This window comes from Petromyzon marinus, chromosome 13, assembly GCF_048934315.1.
Source record: "Petromyzon marinus isolate PM22_M1 ecotype Great Lakes invasive population chromosome 13, UKy_Petmar_22M1.pri1.0, whole genome shotgun sequence".
NCBI lineage: Eukaryota > Metazoa > Chordata > Hyperoartia > Petromyzontiformes > Petromyzontidae > Petromyzon > Petromyzon marinus.
This window is the reverse complement of record NC_133679.1, coordinates 425,867-451,829: the sequence shown is the minus strand read 5'-3', so window position 1 is coordinate 451,829 and position 25,963 is coordinate 425,867. Positions and strand designations below refer to the sequence as shown.

The window sequence follows — 25,963 nt, the reverse complement described above, 5'->3', positions numbered from 1 at the left end:
CACCTGCTGCGTGTTTACTTGACGAGTTTGGGGAAGGGCCGGCTAGGACATTCTCGCTGCACACGACTCGTCCTGCTGCACGCGACACATCCTGCTGCACCTGACTACTCCTGCTGCACGTGACTACTCCTGCTGCACGCGACACATCCTGCTGCACGCGACTCCTCCTGCTGCACGTGACTACTGCTGCTGCAAGCGACTACTCCTGCTGCAAGCGACTACTCCTGCCGCACGCGACTACTCCTGCACGCGACTATTCCTGCTGCACGTGACTACTCCTGCTGCACGTGACTACTCCTGCTGCACGTGACTACTGCTGCTGCACGTGACTACTCCTGCCGCACGCGACTATTCCTGCTGCACGCGACTACTCCTGCTGCACGTGACTACTCCTGCTGCACGTGACTACTCCTGCTGCACGTGACTACTGCTGCTGCACGTGACTACCGCTGCACGTGACTACTCCTGCTGCACACGACTACTCCTGCTGTACGTGACTACTCCTGCTGCACGTGACTACTGCTGCTGCACGTGACTACTCCTGCTGCACGTGACCACTGCTGCTGCACGTGACTACTCCTGCCGCACGCGACTACTGCTGCACACGACTACTCATGCTGCACTTGACCACTCCTGCTGCACGTGACTACTGCTGCTGCACGTGACTACTCCTGCTGCACGGGACTACTACTGCTGCACGCGACTACTCATGCTGCACGTGACTACTGCTGCACGCGACTACTGCTGCTTCACGCGACTACTCCTGCTGCACGCAACTACTGCTGCACGTGACTACTCCTGCTGCACGCGACTACTCCTGCTGCACGTGACTACTGCTGCTGCACGGGACTACTCCTGCTGCACGCGACTACTGCTGCACGTGACTACTCCTGCTGCACGTGACTACTCCTGCTGCACGCGACTACTGCTGCTGCACGCGACTACTGCTGCTGCACGCGACTACTCCTGCTGCACGCGACTACTGCTGCTGCACGCGACTACTGCTGCTGCACACGACTACTCCTGCTGCTGCACGCGACTACTGCTGCTGCACGCGACTACTCCTGCTGCACGTGACTACTGCTGCTGCACGCGACTACTCCTGCTGCACGCGACTACTGCTGCTGCACACTACTGCTGTTGCACGCGACTACTCCTGCTGCACGCGACTACTGCTGCACACGACTACTCCTGCTGCACATGACTACTCCTGCTGCACATGACCACTCCTGCTGCACGTGACTACTGCTGCTGCACGTGACTACTCCTGCTGCACGGGACTACTACTGCTGCACGCGACTACTCATGCTGCACGTGACTACTGCTGCACGCGACTACTGCTGCTTCACGCGACTACTCCTGCTGCACGCAACTACTGCTGCACGTGACTACTCCTGCTGCACTGGACTACTCCTGCTGCACGTGACTACTGCTGCTGCACGGGACTACTCCTGCTGCACGCGACTACTGCTGCACGTGACTACTCCTGCTGCACGTGACTACTCCTGCTGCACGCGACTACTCCTGCTGCACGCGACTACTGCTGCTGCACGCGACTACTGCTGCTGCACGCGACTACTCCTGCTGCACGTGACTACTGCTGCTGCACGCGACTACTCCTGCTGCACGTGACTACTGCTGCTGCACGCGACTACTGCTGTTGCACGCGACTACTCCTGCTGCACGCGACACACCCGGAGACTCAGCGAGGATTTCCCGGGTAGTTAAACGTCATTATTAACTTCCCTTGCTAATCCCTTCGGATGTTCCTGTGGAGACCCCAACGCTTGGACCACACTTTTGGGAGCAGAGCAGACAGAGAGTTCACCTCAAGCGTTTGGGGGCAGGATCGGGGTCTGCGTTGCCGCACGGCTCAGAGAGCCGAATGCAGTGAGGACGGCCGTGAGATGGAGCAGACTGCGATGGGGAACTTAGTCCCTGTGGAACCCAGGGGTCAGCGACCAAGGTGATGACCTATATCCAGTGCATCACCCCGTGTTGGAGAACGGTCCGCAGGTCGGGATATTGCGGAACTGCGTCTGAGATTCAAGTCCCTATGGGCGCTGCCCTTACCCACCGGCGCTGCCCTTACCCACCGGGGCTGCCCTTACCCACCGGCGCTGCCCTTACCCACCGGCGCTGCCCTTACCCACCGGCGCTGCCCTTACCCACCGGCGCTGCCGTGGAAACATCTGTCGAGGCGGTCATAGCAACATTTTCAAATCTCAAGACTGGATCTTTTGATGAATTAAATGAAGAACCAAATATGATGTTATTTGCGCAGTCAGCCCGCGACACTGCTGAACCCGGTTACTCACGGGCGGCTGACACCCGGACCCCCACATTCAAAGCCAGAATCTCAGCGGTGCCGTTTCAGCGTTCTGACCCCCGGAGCCTCTTTCTCCCATACAACATCAATAGTGATGTCACCAGAGGGTGATATGCCCCACAGCCACTTAAAACACATTTTCACGTTAAAAGAAGCTTCAAACGCAAGTCAGGCTTGGAGCCCGGCTCGGTGCGACTACAAGGCGGTGTTTTTTTTAAAGTCGAGATGAGGAAGTGGATTACTCGACTCGATGCTTTCTCACAGGAAGTGAAAATGCGCCACCAGAGCGCTGGAGGCGGTGGCTTTGCGCTGAGGTGACAAATCGGCAACACCGCAGCCTTTGAAGTGACATTGGCGTGTTTCCCCGCACGGCAAGACCCCCAACTACGGTTCCGGTGTCATGAACGATTGACATTTCATCTCGCTCGCTTGGATACCACCCTTGACCGTGCGTGTGCGTACCATGTAAACACACACGCACGCACCACAAGCCCACGTACCGCACCGCACACACCACAAGCCCACACACCATAAGCCCACGCACCACAAGCCCATGCACACAGCACAAGCCCACACACCACGAGTGCACACACTACGCCGCACACAGCACAAGCCCACACACCACGAGTGCACACACTACGCCACACACAGCACAAGCCCACACACCACGAGTGCACACACTACGCCGCACACAGCACAAGCCCACATGCGCGCGTTGGCATGGGACATGACGGGGTGGTGTGGCTGTAACAATTCCTGGCCGCCTTGGTTTGCCCACTGCTGATGTTTACCCACTCGGTACTCCTTTGAGGCCCAACACTGGTTCAGATATTCAGCACCGATACTGGTCGTGAGCAGAAATTGGCCACGGGCGGACGGCCGTGTTCGTAGCACAGCGTGCCGACCACCGCAGCACGATGGCTCTCCGTGCGCGGCGGTGCGGCGGTGCGGCATGCTCACCGACGTTGCCGTAGACGGCAGCGAGGGGGCCGCCGGGAGGCCGCGGCGCAGGCGAGCGCGGCGACGCTTCGCGCGACGGTGTCGGCGGCACGTCCTGCGACTCCGGCGCCGTCTCGGTCTCCGTCGTCGGCGGCGTCTCCCTCCTCGCCGGGCGATCCCCGCGGGCGTGGTTTCCCATCGCCGGCTGGCTCGGCGCAATCACGACGGACTTCTTGTCCATGTGGACGTCTTCCGGGTCGACGCTTCGGAAGAGAAACCGGTTTGCGTAATTTAAGAACGTGGCCGCGGCGACTCCATAGACGCGACGCGCGGCCCGGGCAGGTCGTCGTCGTCGTCGTCGTCGTCGTCGTCGTCGCGGCAAGACGCGGCGACGCGCGGTGGGGCCGTCTGTCGCCCGCGAGCGCGAGCGCCCGCTTACGCCTCGCGCGCACAGCTCCGGCAAGAGCCCCTCTCGTCTCTCCCCGCCGCACGACTGCGACCTGTCACAACAACTCCCGGCAGCCCGCGCCCGCCTCCACAAACCACACGGACGCGGCGCCGCCACCGCCGCCGCAGCGCGAGACCACAGGGCGCAAGCACAGGAAGAATGCGTTCGCTCACGCAAACGGTCACTCGGTGGAATTCCTCCACTGTACGGCTCGGCGGGGCCACGATGCAGGAAGAGGTGAGGTTACCTGCAGTGCGGTGGTGAGTAGGTGGGTCGGTGAGTGAGTGTTTTGTGAACTGCTTTGTGGTGGATGAGATGAAACAGTCTCGTAGACCGAGTCCTCAATAAGTAAAGTTCCCAGAAATAGTCAATCATGGCAGTAGTGGTAAAAGAGTGACAAGGAGGAGGTGAGTGAGTGGAATGAATCCGTGACTGTTGGATCATCAATCACCCTGACTGCTGCCTCACTATGACGTCTATCCAGGTGCAGCCAGGTAGAAAATGAGCGCTTGCAACCCAGATGTGACGGCAGTCGGATTCCAGGTTAGGCAGAATTTGTGCTCTGTGCAGTCGTGATAATGATCTGCACGGCTCCTTGTCACGCCCGATGAAAAGCACCAGTGTGATTGGGAGCTCATGTTTGGGTAACTTCACGTTGGGGCCTAAAATAAACAAAGCCCTCAGCCCCGAGGTGGAAAAGGCTTTGCACATGCATGCTCCACACCATCATCTCTCCTCCACACACACACACTCCCAGTAGAACAGGAGAAGACACAAACGCCACACACACTCCCTGTAGAACAGGAGAACATACAAACTCCACACACTCTCTGTAGAACAGGAGAACACACAAACTCCACACACTCACTCTCTGTAGAACAGGAGAACACACAAACTCCACACACTCACTCTCTGTAGACCAGAAGAACACACAAACTCCACACACTCACACTCCGTAGAACAGGAGAACACACAAACTCCACACACTCACTCTCTGTAGAACAGGAGAACACACAAACTCCACACACTCACTCTCTGTAGAACAGGATAACACACAAACTCCACACACTCACTCTCTGTAGAACAGGAGAACACACAAACTCCACACACTCACACTCTGTAGAACAGGAGAACACACAAACTCCACACACTCACTCTCTGTAGAACAGGAGAAAACACAAACTCCACACACTCACTCTCTGTAGAACAGAAGAACACACAAACTCCACACACTCACTCTATGTAGAAGAGAAGAACACACAAACTCCACACACACAGAGAACACACAAACTCCACACACTCACTCTCTGTAGAACAGGAGAACACACAAACTCCACACACTCACTCTGTAGAAGAGAAGAACACACAAACTCCACACACACACCCTCTGTAGAACAGGAGAACACACAAACTCCACACACTCACTCTCTGTAGAACAGGAGAACACACAAACTCCACACACTCACTCTGTAGAAGAGAAGAACACAAACTCCACACACACACTCTCTGTAGAAAAGAACACACAAACTCCACACACTCACTCTGTAGAAGAGAAGAACACACACACACACACTCTGTAGAACAGGAGAACACACAAACTCCACACACTCACACTCTGTAGAACAGAAGAACACACACACTCTGTAGAACAGAAGAACACACTCTGTAGAACAGAATAACACACACACACTCTGTAGAACAGAATAACACACACACACTCTGTAGAACAGAAGAACACACACACACTCTGTAGAACAGAAGAACACACACACACTCTGTAGAATAGAAGAACACACACACACTCCACATCGTGGTACCCTCACGCCCCCCAGCGGCGGTGGCAGCGCGTGCGCCCCGCTCCTCCTGCCGGGGGAGTCGCGTCTCACAAGTCACCCCAACCTTACCCTCCTCCACCTCCTCCACCTCATCAATCACTCGAACCTTACTCTCCTCCTCCTCATGTCTCTCATTACTCCAGCACAAGACCGTCTCAGGCACGGCCTGGACGCGGAGTGTCGCCAATTCCATTTGTGGGCGAGGCTCCGGTGGCACGTGGGACGCACGTGGAGAAACTGGAGGCACGTGGGAGGCACGTGGAGAAACTGGAGGCAATCCGCGCGGAGCGGATGACACTCACATTGATTATGAAAAACAACGTTCCAAATGGGGAAGACTTTGTTCATAGGTAACGAGAGAGAGAAATGTTTACAAATGAGACAATTCTTGTCAAGTGTCAAGTTGAAGATAAAAATAACCAATGCAACTGTAATTGACCAAACATCCAAATCGCTGAATAATCATCTTTAAACTACTCAGTTGGGTTACACATTGTAACACTCACCCACTCGCCACACTGCAGCTCACAACACTTTATCTTCTGCTTCTTCCCTCGCACCGCTCCACTTTGGGATTTCCTCCTCCCACCGTCGTCTCTTTTCCCCAAGCTCTCTAACAATCCTCGTCAATTCAATGAACGTATTCACTCTCGCCTGTCACAACTCTGACAGCGCTGTTTGTTGCTGGCCCCTTGGCTGTTTGTGCCATTGGCCACGTGCTCAGCAACCCGTGTCACTTGAGGAGTTCTGTGACTTGGTATGAAAAGTAAAATCTGACGACTTTATCCATAACGCATATTAACCGCCAAATCAGGTTACATCATCTCAAACTAAAAAATAAACTTTTCTCCATTCACTTAAACTTTCAGAGACCTAAAATTGGGTGCATCACGCATGAACTATTCAACAGAAATGTAGTAAAACAAACTTTTAATTATAAATGAGCAATAGGAATGGTAGAGTGAGCACCACAGCGAGCAGATTCGAGTGACGGCTTGGTGAGAAATGCATTCAATCGGCTGCGGCGACACTGCCAGGATGGGCCACGGCCGCTCGTGGCAAGCCACCGCGGGCGAGCGGAACACTGCCGGCCTGTTAGACGCGCACCGTGCAATTGGCTACCCAGGGCCTGACTGCTGTGCCATGGCGACGTGGACACAGTGGCCCAAGTAGCGGGTTAGTGTGGCGCGTTCGCGACGCCAGGGTGCAGATAGACGGCATTGTGTCGGTCACGAAGGGATCTGCATCATTACAACTCACCTCCCAAATGTATTCAACCGTGCAATTGTTGTCAAGTGACGAGATGAAGACATTTCCGTTTGAATGACCCATGGGAAGACGACGTTAGAACGTCACCGCAAAAGGTCTTTAAATCTACGCTACGCGGGGCGCTTTTCGGTTACGTCCTCCTTAGCAGGATTACCGCGAGTGAGCAGCATTCAGCGACAAGGCAAGCGGTGAGCGGGCCGAGGCCGTGCGCGCGAACGCTCGCGAAGGGAAGCGCTGCCCGCGAAGGCTCCGAATCTCACCTGCTCTCGCTCGCCGGGATTGGCGCCCCGGCCTGCGCGGGAGGCCGCTTGGCCGCCGTCTGCCTCGCGACTCCGAGGGCCAGGGTCTTCTTCTCGCCTCGCTCGGCGCCCACCGACCGCTTTCTCGGTCGCGGCTCCGGTTCTTCGCTGACCGAGCCAGAAGACTTTTTGGATTTTGGAGACCTGCTCGAGTTCTGGGCTGCCCCAGGGCCATTTCCGAGGGCGGGGTTGATGAATCGCGGGTAGTCCTGCTTGTAGAGCAGGGCGGCCGCGGGCCTCTCGCTGGTGTCGAGCTCGACGACGACACCGCCGCTTGGCCGCTCCGGGTCGGGTCGCTCGTTTTCACATTGAGGAGCATCGCCGTTCCGGCGATCACCGCTCTTCGGCCGCCCGTCCTGCTGCTTTTTCCACGGAAATAAATTCCGCACAACTTCCCAGTGGCTGGACTTGCGCTGCACGCTCTGCCGTTGCCGCGGTGATGGCGCGGGAGCGCCGGGAATGTCGCCGGTCTCCGTTGCGGGCCCAGGCGAAGGGGTCCGGCTCGTGCTCGACTTGGGGAGGAGAGGCGGCGGCTCGGGGCGAAGCCCCGAGGACGAACTCGTGCGGGGGGGCGGCCGGGGCGGCGCGTCGGCCCCGCCGTCTGCCTCCCTCCGGGACTTCGGCGACGTCCGCGGGGGGGTGGCCGGTGGCCGGCCACCGGCAGAGGGCCCCGGTGCCACGACGCCCCCTTGTCTCAAGAGGGGCGGCTGCAGCTTTTCGTCCACGGCGTCGGGATCCACGAAGCCAGCGGGAGACGTCCCAACGAGCGCGGCCTCCCGGGAGGCGTGGCGTTCGTCGCTCCCTGCGGCCCGGCCGTCCGAGGAGACGTCCCCCTTCAGGTCGCAATACTGCGGGGGCGGCGGCACCTCGAGTTTGGCCTCGTCGCCTGCGATCCGGCCTTTGAACCGTTTCTTCGGCAATTCGGGAGGTAGGTTGGGAGGTTTTATAGAAGCGACGAGCTGAGACAGCGCGGCGCTGGCGTCGCCCCTGTCCTCCACGTGATGCAGGGCGGCGTTTGCGTTGAGCAGTCCCTCCTCCGACCTCTCGATCCTTTCACTAACGGTCACAGAGCCGCGGGACGTTTTCCGCGGGTCTCCTCCCGCTCCCTCGACGTACAAAAACGTTTTGTGTTTCGGCGGGGAGCCCTGGCAGAGCCCTGATGGCGTCGCGGCCGTCGTGGTTTTCACGGCAGGGCCGCCGATCCGTGGCGAAGCGGCGTTCGGAACGAAGATCGCGGGGGAGGCATTCCCGCCGCCCCCGAGCCTCCCGTGCGGCTGCGCATGCTCGCGACCCGGGCGCTCTCCGGGGGAGTCCTTGCGCTGGGGGCGCGACGCCTGAGACTCCGACGTTGGCGGAGCGGGAATCACGCAGTAGTTGTTGTTGTTGTTTTCCTCGTGAGCGGCCGAGGGCGGAATGAACATTTTACTCCTCGTGCTCTGGGCGTACACGGGCGTGTGGGGCACGGCGCTCAGCGTGAACAGGAGGTTGGCGGCGTGATTGAGCCGCTTCTCCCCCGTGGTTAACGGTTCCTGCGCCGCCGCCGCGGACTTCGTGGCGCCGACGTCGAGCTGAGCACCGCACCGGAGCTCCGCGTGGTGCTGCTGCTGCCGCTGCGGTCGATGCGGCTTCTCGCGCCCCTCCATCGGCTCGGCCTGTCGCGGCTTCGCGGAAACCTCGTCCGGCCTTGGACCCGAGTCGCACGCGGCGGGCGCCGGGTACAGGTTCACCACCCGACACGGTTTCACGTTCCTCTCGTTGGCCCTGAGCGACATGGAGACGCGAGTCTCAAACGTCCTCTTGTCGCCTGCCGGTACGGCGCACCCCGGCTCTGCCGTCGCGTTCTCCGAGTCGGTCTCGGAAGGCGTCGATTTCCGCGGCCCTTGGCGGCGTCGGCTCTCGGCGGCATCCTCCGCGTCGGAGCGCTCGCTCGCGTCGCACAACTCGGCCTCGGCGTCGGCGACGTTGCCGTCGTCGCTGCTCACGCTCGTGTTGCCCTGCGAGTCCAGGCCCTGCGACGTCGACTCCTGGCGAGAGCAGAGCGCCCCCGCGCTCACGGGCGACGGCGTCTCCAGGTCTTCGGAGCTGCTCATGTAGGAGGCCTTGCCCTCCGAGGGGTCGAGCTTCGCGTCGGCGCCGCCGGCCGCGTCGCGCTCGGCCTCCAGGCGGTCGTCGCGCTCGTGCGGGCGGTTGCGCCGGAGGACGGGGTTCCGGGGCCGCACGGTACGGCCGCCGTGTCTCCCAAAGTGGACGGGTGAGAGGCTGTTGGGCCTGAGCTCGGCGAAGCGCGAGCGGTCCCGCATCCTCATCTCGATGGCCAGAAGCTCCTCGTCGCTCTCGTCCCAGCTCTCCCGGCCTTCCTCTCTCGCCGCCGCGACGCCTCCCGTTCCGGCGGCCTCCTCGGGCGACCCGGATGAGGCCTCCGAGTCGGCGTAGCAGAAGAGGCCTCCCTCGTGGCTGATCACCTCGGGGCCCCCTTCGCCCAGGCGGACGCGCTTTCTCGGCCGCCAGACCTTCCGATCGCTCGCCAGGCAGCCGTGCGCGGCCGCCGCGCCGCGCTCCGCCGATCGGTGGTAGCGGCTCCTGATGCGGTTGAGGAACAGCGCCAGCGAGCTGTTGTCGCAGCCCCCCGCAGCGTCTCCCACAGCCAGGTGCTGGTTTGCAAGCACCGCCGCGTCAACGAACACGTCGTTGTCGTTATTGTTGCCGTTCTCCAGTTTATCGCACGCAGAGCCGAAGTCCGCCACCGCCACCACCCCCGCCGCCGACGCCGCCGACGCCGCCTCCTTGCATTCGAGCTTCGCGTGCCTGACGCCAAAATGATTATTGTTGTTGTTGCTTCTCTTCCGGTCAAGCGCGCCGTCGTCGGCGCCCTTCCTCCACCCCATCACGGCGTGCGTGCCACGTCCCCCCTCAGCCTGCCGGGCATCTCTCCCGACCTCTCCGTCGCCGTTCCCCACCTGAGCCGGCACCGCCGGGGCTCTGAAGGACGCCGGCTTTTTGGCCACGGGAGGTCTCGTCTTCTCCGCGTTCGCCGGAGCCGCGTAGCCGCCGCCGGCCGCCTGGTTCGCGGGCCCTCCTCTGTGCTGGTCCAGAGGCCTGAAGCAGTCCTGGCACTTCCCTTTGATCCAGGCATGCTCCGTGAAGGAGTCGCAGACGGACATCGTCCTCGGCAGCGTCGTCGGCTGAAGCGGCTTCCGCTTGACCCCTCACATCGATGCCGGGTCATGAAAATTGGCCGCGGCTCAGACAACGTGAGGGCCTGAACAAACAAAATGTCAGAAAAACGTCATCAGCAGACGTTCATACACGGTGCAACACATTCATTCAGGATGGAAATCTACGCAGGGTTTTCAGTGTGCTGTCATGTCACAGCGTCGGAGTTAAATGCGGGAAGAGAAAGGCAAGGGTCTGTGTTACATCAGAATGTGTATTTTACTTTGAATCATTAAAAAAGACGCAATGATTTTGTTAATCGTACGGATTATTTCACGTCCTCAAAAAGCAATCGCTTACGCCACTCCGCTCGTTACGTCACTCGGCTGAAGCGAAAACGATGTTGCTCAGCTGACAACGCCTCGATTGGCGCGAGCCGGCGTCCCGGGCCTCGCCACGGAGGCCCCAGCTGCAGGGTCTCTCCGCTCCACGTGCACGCCGACGGGAATGCTAGCGTCTCCCACGAGCACCGCTACATTCTCATCACGGTGATTACCCTAGCAGAGTCTCGCCGAGTCTCAAGACTCATTTTCAGGAGGGCTTGCCAAGCTTTTTTCATTAGGGGGTGATCATTGCCGTCTGTAATTCCAATTGAGTAATTTTTCAGCATTGGCATATTTGTGTGTTTTATTTATTTTTGTCTGTTTTATTTATTTTTTAGCTATAGCAGGAAACCATAAAACCCAGAGAAAACCCATGCAGAACAGGGGGCCGAGTTGGAAATCGAACTTAGGCCCTAGTTGCTGCGAGGCGCGAGTGTTATCAACGCGCCACCGCCCTGAACGAGTGTGGCGGTGAGCGGATCGCTGCGCTGCGTGGTGTGAAGCTGAGCCAGCATCATCACCGTCCGCTTCCCTGCTCTCGTAACCCGCATTGAGACACTGCCCCTTGTAATCAGGAGGCCCAAACGCTGACGGCTCATCTCATTATCGTGATTATACCGTGGTGCTGAAAGGTCCCAAGCCCATGAAACCGTCTTCCATATCATGGATACGGCACAGGAAATATTTTGAATGCACGCGGGAAAGATGAGCATCACGTGGAAGTAACAAAACACACCGATACATAACGTGAAACGCGTGCCTTACTCGCAGGTGCGGTCACATGATCTCTCCATGCATTGTGAGTAACGGTGCCTGTGGGGGGTGCAGGGATGAGTGGTGGAGACTGGGGGACTGCGGTGTAAATGACGAACAGAGACACGAAGTGGAACGTGTTATGATGGAGGGTGAATAATAACACACTGCACGGGTTTCCCAGTTAATACCCCACGACGCATGCAGATTATCCAGGTTGCTGGTTAGCTGGCGGCACTCGTGCACAAATATACAACAACACCTTTACATAATGCTGCTGCACTGGTTTACTTATTAGCTGCTGCTCCTTTACGACGCAACCAGCAAACACGTCCGAGCGGAAATCGATGACGTTAAAAAGCAATAAACATGGGGCAGCATCCCCCTTCGGCGTCTTCTCGGCATCATTCTGCACAGGGAAGCAGCAACTCGGAGTATTGGGGTCGAACTCGCACAGCCTCCGCATCGACCGTGTCTCTTGCTTTATCTGGGCCGTCTATGCCATTCCCCATCACAGGAAGTCGAGAGTCAACTGCCGGCTCAATCGCATAACGTGTGGAAGTATAGCCAAATTGGCTACGCTCTTCCCCTGAACCCCCCCCCCCAATCGAATGTTTTTTCATTCACCCATCCCCCCCCCCCCAAGAATACGCTGCACGTCCGCTGCACCATTGATTTGTCAAAATATGAAAAAGCAGCCATTTAATTTACGTGGTAAAATGTTATTTGACCGCCCTGCCTCTGGCTGGCCTCACTGCCGCGTGCGAGGTTACCGCGATCCCCACCACGGGAGCGGGGAATCCAAAACCAATTGGGAAGCGACCAAGACAGCCCCGCTAGAGCACGTGGCTCAAGCAAAGCTGCCCTCTCCCCCCCCCCATTAACGACTCAAAACGATCACGAGCGTCGTGGACGTGGCGAAGTAACGAAATTAGCCAGCAGACAAGTCGCCGGCCCTCCCACACCCGTCCCTCCCCGTGGTGGTGTCTCCCCACCCGTGGCCTCCTGCCCGTCCGTGCGCTCAAGCGCAAAGCGGCGACATTCATTGCATCCTGAAGCATCCGTGTGCGACCGCGTTGCAGGTCAGGGCTTGCTCCACGTGTGCCCTTGAAAATAAAGAGAGATGATCATTCGTAAACTCGGACTCATATCCAAAAGAGAGAGTCCTCCTTGCTTACGGACATCTGGCAGTTCGCGCATCATTGCCATAGTAGAAGCAACCCTGACAATGCTGATGAGACACTCAATGTCAAAACCGTCCCAGAGTTTGTATGGTGTTGAACCAATGTTACTGAAATAATGCATTCCCAGAAGGCCGTATGGCTAATGGCATGCGAATAAAAACACGTCTCGTCTATGCGAAGGGGGGCAAATGGGAGGGAGGCTGCTCAGTCACCATATTCCTTCGCAATGAACGTCCGTCTCTCTCTCTCGCGTGGCGGCCGCAGGTTGGCCGACTCGATGGCGCCACCACAGGCGGTCGACGCACGTACTCATTGGTTTTTTCGGTAAAGTCACGTATGTAGAAATACAATAAAATTATATTAAAACAAAACAATCACGACGTTTCGATCACAACACAAGCGATCTTCATCAGGTACCAAGAACAAATCATAGAGGTAAATACAACAAGAGGATGAGAGACGAGCATTCAACAAACCTAAGAAAGATTATGTGAAGCACATCCAGTCAGGCCAACAACACAGTTAGACACTTCCTGGCGGACCACGAATTTCAGAAGAGTGTTAAATTTCGTGTTCAACCTCTGGATTGCACAAACCAGCATAGATAGAATGAAAAATACGAGGTACACGGTCAGTAGAAATACATATACAAGTCCACCAAGAGGTAAGGAGGGAGGAAAAACGGACAGAGAAGCAAGGGGAGAGAGAAAGGGGGCCGGAGGGATAAACCGAAGCCTTAAATAGGAAATAAAGTTGGGGGGAGGGAGCCGGAGAGAGAGGGTGCGGTAGATGAAATAAGCACATAAGCACATCCTGATGAAGATCGCTTGTGTTGTGATCGAAACGTCGTGATTGTTTTGTTTTAATATAATTTTATTGTATTTCTACATACGTGACTTTACCGAAAAAACCAATGAGTAATTTTATGCAGTCACGAAAGCTTTAATTCTTTATAAACTATTTTTATTTTTACCAGGTAAGGCACAGTGAGCTGTACAGCTCTTTTTCAGAAGTGACTGGCCACAAATGATAGCTCAACAAAGTGGCTTGTCATCGCGTGGAAATTCATTGCAGCCAAATACTCTGAACGCGTGATGTTGATTCTAAATGTGGAGGGAAAAACCGGAGGACCCGGAGAAAAATACACGCGGCCACGGGTAGAACGTGCAGAGGACGTCACTGCGTGGCGCCGTGCTTGAAGGCATCTCGTTTGTCACCAAAACGAATCAGCGGCTCGAAGGGGCGTTTAGCTGCCGGAATGTTTCAACGCGATTCAAAACTCATGGCGGGGGGGGAACATACAGCACGTGCCTGTGCAGTCAAGGCGGCAGACAACGGCGCGTGGCAACACGTCGCACGAAACCTGCTGGGGACTCTGCCGTGTGCGTTGCGTCTGATGTGCGCCACGTGGGTGTGCGTGCCACGTGTGTGTGCGTGTGAGCCCGTGCACTAACGATCCCATGGAGACAAACGTGGTGGACCCAGAAGGGTGCGTGAGAATGTCACGGCGCAAAGACATCCATCGCCAACCTCACCGCTCGTGCCAGGAATACTAATGCGCGAGAGACGGAGTCGAGTGATTTGTGGCTCAAGTGAGCACTGGGTGGTGGAAATTCCATATTTCCAGGGCCAGGGTCATGGAAAAACATAGTCTCCCAACAGCATTAACAGTGTTGAAATGCCACGAAATTGTATACATTTTATATACCCCAGAGAGGATGATGGGCTGAGACCATGGCCAGGCTGTAGACTCGCATCGTTCTGACTGTGCAGTAACTCATCACGTTTGAAAAGGCACCCCCCAGTGGCAGCTGTCCCTGTGTAGCACAAGTATGACCCAGCACCCTTGCCTGCTAACGAGCATTAGTCTGGCAGGAGGGGGCGATGGTTGCTGTGTGGAATCCACTTCAAGTCATTTGCGGGAATTTTTTAGTAATTTAGCAAGTTTTCCGGCATACGATCATTTTGAATGACATCGCGAGATCTTGTATCATCGACACTGCCACGGCACAGAGGCCTCTCCTGTTTTTGAGCAACCGCGGTGCAGTCACAGTGGCGAGACACGGCGACACTCTGGGCACCCTGGGGGTGAGCGCGAAACGACGGCACGAGGTCGCGACCCCCGTGGTGACTGCTCCTGTGAACCTCGCTCAATGACTCCTCCACCCTTGTTGAGGACTCTCGACCGGACACCAACTGTGTCGTCTCATTGGCCACACCGTGTTCCACAACCACCACACTGCAGGTCACCACAACAACAACCACCGGTCACCACTAAGTGGTGGTGACATACGGCACTTGTGCCATGGTAGGTGTACTTTGAGGCCACGTGAAGTGTTAAAGGCCTGCTGGGCAGGAGGTCACAGAACAAACCCAGGTGCCATTGGTTGACTGATTGAGATGACAAATGCACTAACTGTATTTCCCAATGTGCCAGATCACCGCACACCCACTCACCCACTCATCTCACACCCACTCACCTCACACCCACTCACCTCACACCCACTCACCTCACACCCACTCACCTCACACCCACTCACCTCACACCCACTCACCTCACACCCACTCAACTCACACCCACTCACCTCACACCAACTCACCGCACACCCACTCACCTCACACCCACTCACACCCACTCACCTTACACCCACTCACCTCACACCCACTCACCGCACACCCACTCACCTCACACCCACTCACCTCACACCCACTCACCTCACACCCACTCACCTCACACCCACTCACCGCACACCCACTCACACCCACACCCACTAACCTCACACCCAGTCACACCCACTCACCTCACACCCACTCACCTCACACCCAGTCACACCCACTCACCTCACACCCACTCACCTCACACCCACTCACCTCACACCCACTCACCTCACACCCACTCACCGCACACCCACTCACACCCACACCCACTCACACCCACTCACACCCACTCACACCCACTCACCTCACACCCACTCACCTCACACCCACTCACACCCACTCACACCCACTCACCTCACACCCACTCACCTCACACCCACTCACACCCACTCACCTCACACCCACTCACCTCACACCCACTCACCTCACACCCACTCACCTCACACCCACTCACCTCACACCCACTCACCTCACACCCACTCACCGCACACCCACTCACCGCACACCCACTCACCTCACACCCATTCACCTCACACCCACTCACCTCACACCCACTCAACGCACACCTACTCAACGCACACCCACTCACCTCACACCCACTCACCTCACACCCACTCACACCCACACCCACCCACACCCACTCACCTCACACCCACTCACACCCACTCACCTCACACCCACTCACCTCACACCCACTCACCTCACACCCACTCACCTCACACCCACTCACCTCACACCCACTCAACGCACACCCACTCACACCCACACTCACTCACCTCACACCCATTCACCTCACACCCACTCACCGCACACCCACTCACCTCACACCCACACACACCCACATCCACTCATCTCACTCACCTCACACCCACTCACCTCACACCCACTCACCTCACACCCACTCACCTCACACCCACTCACCTCACACCCACTCACCTCACACCCACTCACCTCACACTATGACGGTTCTGGTTGTCACTGACCGTATGACGTTTTGGGCCTTCGGGCCTGTAATCAACGGCCTAGTTAACAAAATAACACGCACACAATAACACGCAATAACGCATACAATAACACACAATAACACGCATACAATAACACGCATACAATAACACGCATACAATAACACGCATACAATAACACGCATACAATAACACGCAATAACAAGCATACAATAACAAGCATACAATGGCACGCATACAATAACACAAATACAATAACACATACAATGTCATTCACACTCACGAGCGAGGACCAACTCCCACACGGACGAACCCACACGTCCCCTTGATCCGGTCACTTGGCACGCGCTCTTTAACTCGCATTACAGCAATGCCCAACAACAGAAGATCTGACACAACTCCCTGCCACTCAGCGGTTAAGCATTCTGCAAGTTTCAAAACGAATCGAGTCGATGCTGCTAATGAAACAACAACAACAACTCAGTGGAGCCTGGGGAGACCTCACGAGACGAACGACCTCACGGGACAGACAAATTCACATTCCGCAAGCAGTTCCATGCCACTCCCTCTGCTTCCCGTTCCACGTGAATCCCCAGACATTCCACGTGAAATGAGAAGAACGATATAAGACTTCGTAATCCCATTCGTACCCCCGTGTGCTGAATGATGCACCGTCTACGGTCGGCCCGCGCCGGATCGTGGCAGCCTCCGCTGCGCGCGGAGCCTCGCGGGCGACACTTTCCGCTCTCGCCAACGATGGCAGCGGCGATTCGTTCAGCAGCTCGATGCCAATGTCGAGCGGCCGTGACGAGAGGGCTTCAAAGGGGAGAGATCGCGACGTTTTGCCGTGCCTCCTCCGCTGAAGGAGCGCAGGCCACAGCGGCGTGGAAGTGGCACCGCCCTCCTCAAGGGCGGATCGCGACCGAGGGAGCGCGGGCGTGATCCCCACTCCGAGATCCCCACTCCGAGAGCCCCGCACCGAGATCCCCACTCTGAGATCCCCACTCCGAGATCCCCACTCCGAGATCCCCACTCCGAGATCCCCACTCCGAGAGCCCTGCACCGAGATCCCCACTCTGAGAGCCCCACTCCGAGATCCCCACTCCGAGATCCCCACTCCGAGATCCCCACTCCGAGAGCCCCGCACCGAGATCCCCACTCTGAGAGCCCCACTCCGAGATCCCCACTCCGAGATCCCCACTCCGAGAGCCCCGCACCGAGATCCCCACTCTGAGAGCCCCACTCCGAGATCCCCACTCTGAGATCCCCACTCTGAGAGCCCCACTCTGAGATCCCCACTCCGAGATCCCCACTCCGAGAGCCCCGCACCGAGATCCCCACTCTGAGAGTCCCACTCCGAGATCCCCACTCTGAGATCCCCACTCCGAGATCCCCACTCCGAGAGCCCCGCACCGAGATCCCCACTCTGAGAGCCCCACTCCGAGATCCCCACTCCGAGATCCCCACTCCGAGATCCCCACTCCGAGAGCCCCGCACCGAGATCCCCACTCTGAGAGCCCCACTCCGAGATCCCCACTCCGAGATCCCCACTCCGAGAGCCCCGCACCGAGATCCCCACTCTGAGAGCCCCACTCCGAGATCCCCACTCTGAGATCCCCACTCTGAGAGCCCCACTCTGAGATCCCCACTCCGAGATCCCCACTCCGAGAGCCCCACTCCGAGAGCCCCGCACCGAGATCCCCACTCTGAGAGTCCCACTCCGAGATCCCCACTCTGAGATCCCCACTCCGAGATCCCCACTCCGAGAGCCCCGCACCGAGATCCCCACTCTGAGAGCCCCACTCCGAGATCCCCACTCCGAGATCCCCACTCCGAGATCCCCACTCCGAGAGCCCCGCACCGAGATCCCCACTCTGAGAGCCCCACTCCGAGATCCCCACTCCGAGATCCCCACTCCGAGAGCCCCGCACCGAGATCCCCACTCTGAGAGCCCCACTCCGAGATCCCCACTCTGAGATCCCCACTCTGAGAGCCCCACTCTGAGATCCCCACTCCGAGATCCCCACTCCGAGAGCCCCGCACCGAGATCCCCACTCTGAGAGCCCCACTCCGAGATCCCCACTCTGAGATCCCAACTCTGAGAGCCCCACTCTGAGATCCCCACTCCGAGATCCCTACTCCGAGAGCCCCGCACCGAGATCCCCACTCTGAGAGCCCCACTCCGAGATCCCCACTCCGAGATCCCCACTCTGAGAGCCCCACTCTGAGATCCCCACTCTGAGATCCCCACTCTGAGAGCCCCGCACGGAGAGCCCCACTCTGAGAGCCCCACTCCGCTCCCAACGCAGAGCGATGCGCGGGCAGGGTGGAAGTCTCGCCTGGTGCGAGGAGGTGAGCGGGGAGGCCCGGGGGAGCGAGCGAGCGAGTAAGCGAGCAGGGCTGAGCGAGTCCGGAGGCTCGGTGGCTGGGCTCACTGAGCCTTGTTGCCAGGGGCCCGGGTGGCTCTGGCGAGCAGCTCCTGTGATTGAGCAGAGCCCAAACCTCCGGATGCCACGCATAGGTTTCACTTGAATAATCACAAACCCCTCCTTGTGCAAACACACACAGGAGGCAGGGAGGGGGGTTGGGCATACTCACAGCAGCATGCTACAGCATACTACAGCGTACTGCAGTATACTCACTCACAGCATGCTATAGCATACTCACAGCATGTTATATCATACTCACTCACAGCATACTATAGAATACTGTAGCACTTGCAGCATACTACAGCATACTCACAGCATACTCACAGACGCACACGGAGGAAGAGGCACGCACACCAAGACCCCCTAAACAAAGATCCCCACTACAGCCTCAACAGACTGTCAGGGGCGAGTATTGTTAGCGAGCACCTACAATGCCGGCACCATGCCCGGCCGCCTTTGTCTCCCTAATGTTTACACATCACAGCGGGAACCTGAGACTGGTTCAGGTCATCGTCACCGATATTGGCTGGAATCGAACTCCGGTCGGCCACGAACCTTTGCGCCACTGCTCCCCACACACGAGTGCCACGCCGGACGGCGCACGCCGGACGGCGCACGCCGGACAGGGCTCTAGGCAGCGGCTCGCACTCCACTCCGCACGGCACACGGCAGCTGCTCTCGTCACTTCTCTCCTCCACAAGGCCAATGATCGTTGTGTTACATGCATTGCGGTTCTGCGCGGAACTCGGACAAATATCCCACCGGGAGGTAAACATCTGCAGTTGACCATTGGTTCAAGGCTAGCACAGAGTCCACTCTGGAAGACACCGGTTCTGTGTTTCGCCAGGTGCCTCGCCACGTCTCCACACTCGCATTGTTTTTATGTTGTCTGCCAGAAATCCGTGAGGCCCAAGAGAAGCCCTACACCGGAGTGGAAACCATCAACAACTCGTACACCACAGCACTCATTCCTATCACAACAACCATTACAAAGTGTACAGCAGACACACTTTATTAACGGTGCTATTGCAGTGGCAGTCACATATCAATAACAAAGCAGAGACGCGAGTGGGTGGGTGAGGGGAAGGTGGAAGGGTGATTTAGTGGGTGAGCGAGTGAACGCATCTAAGAGTGGGTAAACAGCAAAGCAGAAGAGAAGCGAGACGATGGCGTGGAGCGGAGACACGGGTGATATGCTGAGAACGGATGGAGTGAGAAGGTTCGAAGCGCCTGAGGTGTGGATGCGGAGTCTTAGCGGAGCAGAGAGAATGAGGCCGGTGAAGACATCTCGAATGGCACCGATAAACGATGAATGCCAACGGAGGTCATGAGAAGGAGAGAGCAGAACTGGATTGGAGGGCATTCGACAAGGGCACCGAGTTAATGATGAAAGATGCCAGAGAAGGAAGAACGGAGGGAATGGGAATGAGAGGAAGCTGGAGGATCGCAAAGCTGGAGGAACTGACGAAGGGGGCGTTTGTGGAAATGAAGAGAACAGAGAGGGATGGAAGAGATGGCAGCCGAGGCCCTGCCGCTCAAGGCAGAGATCCAGAGAAGAATAAGCGGTGGTGGAGGGCATGGCCTAGTGAGTGGGTGGGTGAGAGTGGCGGGTTGGTGGGGGAGGGCGGTGGTGGGTCTGTGAGTGGGTCAGTGGGAAGCAGTGTGGGGGAGAGAGCCAGACAGACAGGGCTGCCTGATTGGCCCATTCTGTGCACAATTGGGCCTTTTTTGAAGCTGTTGTGAAATGTGATCCAGGAAGAAAAAAAACCTTTTAAAAATCTGTGCCCATTCCTGGGCTCCATTGGCAAACGGGGCGCTTTGGGGCTCTCCTGTCTCACAGAGGGGCCCTGTTTACCCCAAACACACAGCGTGGTAGCCCTGCAGGAAGGTGAGGCTGTGACCTCGATGGGTAATTGGGAGCATGAGAGGGTAGGTGGCGAGTATGTGAGTGGGTGAAAAAGCGTACGTGAGTGATTGTGTGGTGTCAGTGGTGGATGAGTGAGAAGGGTGGGTGGGTGAGTAAGCGATTGGATGACTGGATGAGTGAGTGGATGAGTGAGTGAATGAGTGGGCGAGCGAGTGGATGCTTGGGTGAGTGGATGGTTGGGTGAGTGGATGAGTGGGTGGGGAATGGATGAGCTATTGATTAGGAAGTTGGATGAGCAGTTGATTGGGAAGTTGGTTGAATGGTTGATTGGGCAGTTGAGTGAGAGGGTTGGTACAATATTGAGTGGGTGAGTGTGTAGGCGAGTGAGTGGGTGTGTGTGTGGAAAAGAGGATGAAAGAGTGGGTGATTAAATCAGTGAGTAAGTGGGTGAGTGGGGTGGGTGAGTAAGTGGGTGGGTGGGTGTATTTGTGGGTGTACGTTTGGGAGGCTAGGTGGTCAGGTGAGTGGCTTGGGTGAGTGTTGGTGAGGCTCAGTGTGGTGGTCAGCTATGCTTCAGCGGTGATGAGACGCCCTCGCTGTTCAGAAGTCGGTCATGAGAACCGGATCCCGTTCCCATAGCCTACTCCTAAATCTCACACGGGGACATTTCACCAGCCGGGAACCTCGGAATCCAGAGGAGGCATTAACCACAAAACTGGCAGAGGCTAAACGCTGGTAAAACAAGCGAACATCCTCCCCCAGGGCATTGCGTACTCACACCCAAATGGCAAAAACTGTGCATTTCTGCTGCCAAAAAAAATCGAGTACGTGAATGCACGCCCATATATCAAACACTGTTTGTGGATCAGATGCGCTCATGGGAAAGCACAGACCATATAAGCCCAGAGGAGCGCGAGTTAAACAAGAACTTGGCCAATGTCTCCTGCCCTTGAGACCCCTGCGACTTGCGGAGAGTCGAGTAGCGGCGCTCGACCGTGCCGATGACTCCTCACCGAAGTGAAACGAGCACGACAGCTGTCAAGCTGTTTTTGGGGGAAAGTCATCGCGTTGCCGGAAACGTGGCGGCCGTGAGACGGCGCACGGCCGGCGGCTTGGCGTTCACCGGGCAACCACTCTTAACCAGCCTGCAGACTCGAGCTCATTTTATGCACCCTGAAGGAATGATGGGCTGAGTTGACCCTCGCCACAACATCCTGTTGAGGTGAGGGACCGGGTGACGTGGGTAGGGCGATAGACGACACTGAGAAAGAGTCTGCGGACTCTGTTGAGCTTCCTCGGGAAAATCCATCATCGTCGTCATCATCGTCATTGTTGTTGTTGTTACTCATTGCGAAGCCATCTGTGTGGAATTTTGGATGTAATCCACTTGTATGCGCCTGCTTTTCTGGGTGCCGTGGTTGCCTCTGACATGCAGCAATACTTAACAAGGATTAGACCATCATTATTATTACTACTACGACTATGACTGTGCTTGTTTACCCAGGAGAGCCTCACGGAGTTTCATGACTCTTTTGCACGCGTGTCCTGCCAGGTCTTGGCAGCAGGGGGGGGGGGGTGGTGATTCCAACGGAGTAGATGGACACAAGGGATTGGGCCTCAATCAATTCCCAAGAAGCAGCAGCCACCCTTCCCGAGCGAGGGGGCATTGTGCCGATTGTTATTGGCGTGCATCCTCAAACCGGATCCGCTTGAGTTCCTTCAGGAAACCCGGTGATTCCCGTAACCTGCTCCACGTGCAGCCCCACTCAGCGCCCACGGCGAGAGGGGGGGGGCTACTATTCAATGTCCTGCTGCTTGGGGGCACGGTCAGCACTGTGCCCCGTATTCCCAAACTCATAGCGACGGCAGCGGCAGCAGCAGCGGCAGCAGCGGCTGGTAAAAGGCAACACCTTTAAACGAGGCAGGGTCCCCCAAATCGCTCAAACAGCCCCCCATGAGACGCCAATAATGAGCGTAGCGCCTGGACGCCGCACCTGGGAGCTCCGCTCACTTCCTCTGGAAACCTTTGCGTGCTGCACCAGAGCAAAGACTGCTGCAGCAGCAGAAGCGCGGTAAGCATTCTAAATCTGAAAATTGACATAAGAGGAAATAAAACCCGTAAATCTAAAGAGCAGGTTCAGCAATAAACATTACTTTGCAACAATCGCGAGCAATGAACGTTACTTCCGCTATTCATTCAGCGTTGGGCGTCCATTCTTAACCCCCAAGCTACCTTTGGGCAGCAGAGCGCAGCGAGCCGAGTGCAGTTGTCAAGCCGAGCTGCCGCCCTCCCACGGCCACGTCGCTCAGTGAGCAGCGATTCACCCAACCCCGTCCTCCGGGTGACCCTGCACTGAATCGAGGGCCCCACCCGCGCCTATCCACGACCTCATGTCCAAGCGACGCCTGCCTCTTTAGGACCCCGGTTCGACTACGAGTGTACTTAACCATAAATACTACAACTGCTTCCCGGCAGACGTGAGAGACCCCGTGACATCGTTCAAACCGTGCGGTCGGCCATCGTGCTCCCTCACCGAGCTTGCGCCGGCGTCCAACGCAGGCACCGACCGTCCTCCCCCACAGTTCTTTTGGTCAAATTAATTTCTACACAAAACCACACAAAGAAGAGTGCAAAAGTAAGGACTCAACTTTTGCAGCATTCACGTCTCAAGTGAGGGTTCATCGTCAAGGTGAGGAGCCGCTTCATGAACCGCGAACAGTTCGTCCCGGTCTCCATCTCCCCGAAGAATCGACGACGCGGTGGGAAAGGCTACGCACGTGCTCCAGCGGAGCCCCCCCTAGGATCCTCACGCTCACGAGTTGCCATGTCGGCGAACGCCACCTCCTGCGCTGTAATTTGCGTCAAATGTCCCTGATGTAATGGCACAATAAACATACGCTGGCGCTTTCACACCAACCACTCCTATTATAGTGTCAGCCGTGAAATTACATTCTCTGGTCTGTAACAACGGGGCTGTCGACGGCGCACGTCACCCCGATGCCACCCACCGTAGAAGGCCTGGCGCCCAGGCCCGGCGCTCAGGCCTCGCGTGTGAATCGTCGCCCGTGCCGTAACACATTCCCATTGCTCCTGGGTTGCCACCAATCTCACATCAGCTGCATTCACACAGCGGCAATCGGTCAAGCTTGGACGGATCTGACGAACGGAAAAGAAAACCCCTGGAGTCCTACATCTTTGACTTCACCTCTCATCTCACCCCCAGGGAAACCTCTCCCTGTCGTTCATTTCCCATTTGTCCCAGCCATGCTCTTGGGCTGAGCCGGGCCACGGCTGGGCCGGGCCACGGCTGGGCCGCTCACTCGCACGTCTTTGAAAACAACCGAGTATCCCAAGCCAAGCCAGTGTTAAGATGCTCAGCCAGAGCCGAGCCACAGCTGAGACTACGGCGCTGTGACTCGGAGCCGAAATCAACGTGGGAAGCCTTCCCCTCATCACCAGCATTGCCTCCTCGTGTACTCTCCACATCCCCTGCCTCTCTATCTTGAATTGTTTCTCAAATGCACATTTGCTGGGAGATCTGAGTTAGGAACCAATTTACTCTCACCCAATAACATTTATTGAGCTCAAAGTGCACACAGTTACAGAGCGGAGATGTCAGCACCGCACACAACCCCAAAAGCCTCCTCCTCCTCCAAGATGAGTCAAAGTAAGCAGATGCAGCGAGGTCAGCTAAGCCACAATACAAAGACAGCCTTTGGCCTCCCCTCCCTTTGCCCTGCCGCCGTGAGTCCACAGACTCTGCCTCTCCCGTCACGAGCAAGGGAAATGAAAGATGTACAACACACAGTGTCCACGCTCAGCCTGTACGATGTGCCGGGTGATCGTTCTTCACCGTCGACTCCCACGGCACGGAGCCGACACCGCGGCAGAGGTCCGGCCACGCCTCGAGGCACCAGCCTGCCCCCCCCCCCTCTCGCTCCCCCCTCACCCCTCCCCCCTCACCGCTCCCTTGCCCCCCCCCCCTCTTGCTCCCCTCTCACTCGCACTATTATAGTGTCACCCTCAATTAGCATGGTTGGCCACGTACGGTGCAAAAGAAGTTTAACATACATACATACCTCTCACAGAAAGACAAAGTTTCCCCGTATAGCCTTTGACAGACTATTGGGGTAAGTGCTATAATCGGGCACCTGTGAAGGGTGGAATGACGCATGAGGGGGTGGGTGGCTGGCACCACGCCCGGCCACCTTTGTTTCCTCAGTGCTGACGTTCACACACTGCACCAGGTACTCATTTGAAGCCGAGCCGACCTATGGGAGGCCGAGGAACGGTTCAGATATTCGCCACTGGCTGTAAGCGGGAATCGATCTCGGGTTGCCGGGTTCATAGCGTGGTGTCGTAACCACCGCGCTACTGTTCGCACACAAACGGAGACACACGGAGACACATGGAGACACACAGACACACTCCTCCACCAACACCAGGTGCCCGTGGGCATGCCCGGCAGAGCTCCTGGGAGCGACCCCACTGGGTGAGGCTCTGCCTCTTTCTGCTCGAGCATCACTCTGACAGCGGTCTCCAACCTTGGCGTGATATTCCACATTCCTGCGACGGCGATTTCTCCGCAGAAAAAACACCGCTCTGTTGACTTCCCACAAAGCAATACTCTTGTTTATCGACCGACGAGGAATGATGGGCTGTGTCGATCAACAAATCACTCGGCTGGCTCACTACATTAGCGTACAACCTTTAAAATATAATGCTCTCCGTCACAACCCATTACACACGAATAATAATAATAATAGTGGTTCGCGACCACTGCTCACCAATGCGTTCATTCAGGAGAGGGCGCTGGGTTTTGTCTCGGAGTGTGTGCGTCATCGAGCGCTGCTCTCACATTCACTAGGACCATCTCCAGGCGCAAACAAAGACAAAGATCCCCCATATAGCCTATAGAGGCTGTTAGGGCAAGAGCGCTTACCGAGCACCTATGAATGTCGGCATGGCACAGGAGGGGGTAGGTGGCCAGAACCAAGCCCCAGTTAAAATATTTACACACCACACCAGGTACTCGTTTGAGGCCGAGTTGACCTAGGGGAGGCCCACAACCCGCTCATATAATTGTCACTGGTGTTGGCCGTGAGCGGGAATCGAACTCGGGTCACCCGGGTTTGTCGTGCAGCACGGCAAGGACTGTGCCACCGCTCCCTGTATGTACAAATTAACACGCAAGCGCACTTACGCCTGCGGACGGTGAATCTTTGCTGCGCACAGCCCTCGCGTGAGAGCCGCCAGGAGGGGCGGCCCCCGAGCCGAGCGTTTTATTTGTGTGACGAGGGCCGTGGCCGGGACACACGAAGCGCCCGTCCCGCACGCGCGAACAGAGAGCAGGCCAGCAGCCCAGCGCCACGGCTGCTGCCGCTGCCGCTGCCGCTGACGCCATCAGCTTCGCGCTCGCTTCACCAAATGCACACGCGCGTGAAAATGATTACT

The 25,963-nt window shown here is 57.1% G+C and overlaps 1 protein-coding gene across 3 annotated transcripts in view; it reads right to left on the bottom strand.

Annotated features, from left to right (window-relative positions):
• The window catches only part of LOC116942132 (inactive tyrosine-protein kinase PEAK1-like), a 53,078-nt gene that overhangs the window by 7,607 nt on the left and 19,508 nt on the right, over positions 1-25,963 (bottom strand). For 2 of the 3 annotated variants that reach the window (XM_076066749.1, XM_076066752.1), the window contains exons 2-3: positions 7,081-10,378; positions 3,290-3,531 (exon numbers count right to left, since the gene is read on the bottom strand). In XM_076066749.1, the coding sequence (XP_075922864.1) occupies positions 3,290-3,531; positions 7,081-10,280 (3,442 nt within the window). In that variant the 5' untranslated portion in view covers positions 10,281-10,378. Of the gene's footprint in view, positions 1-3,289; positions 3,532-7,080; positions 10,379-25,296; positions 25,949-25,963 lie in introns of those variants that run through there. The other variant, XM_076066750.1, reaches the window with a different exon arrangement.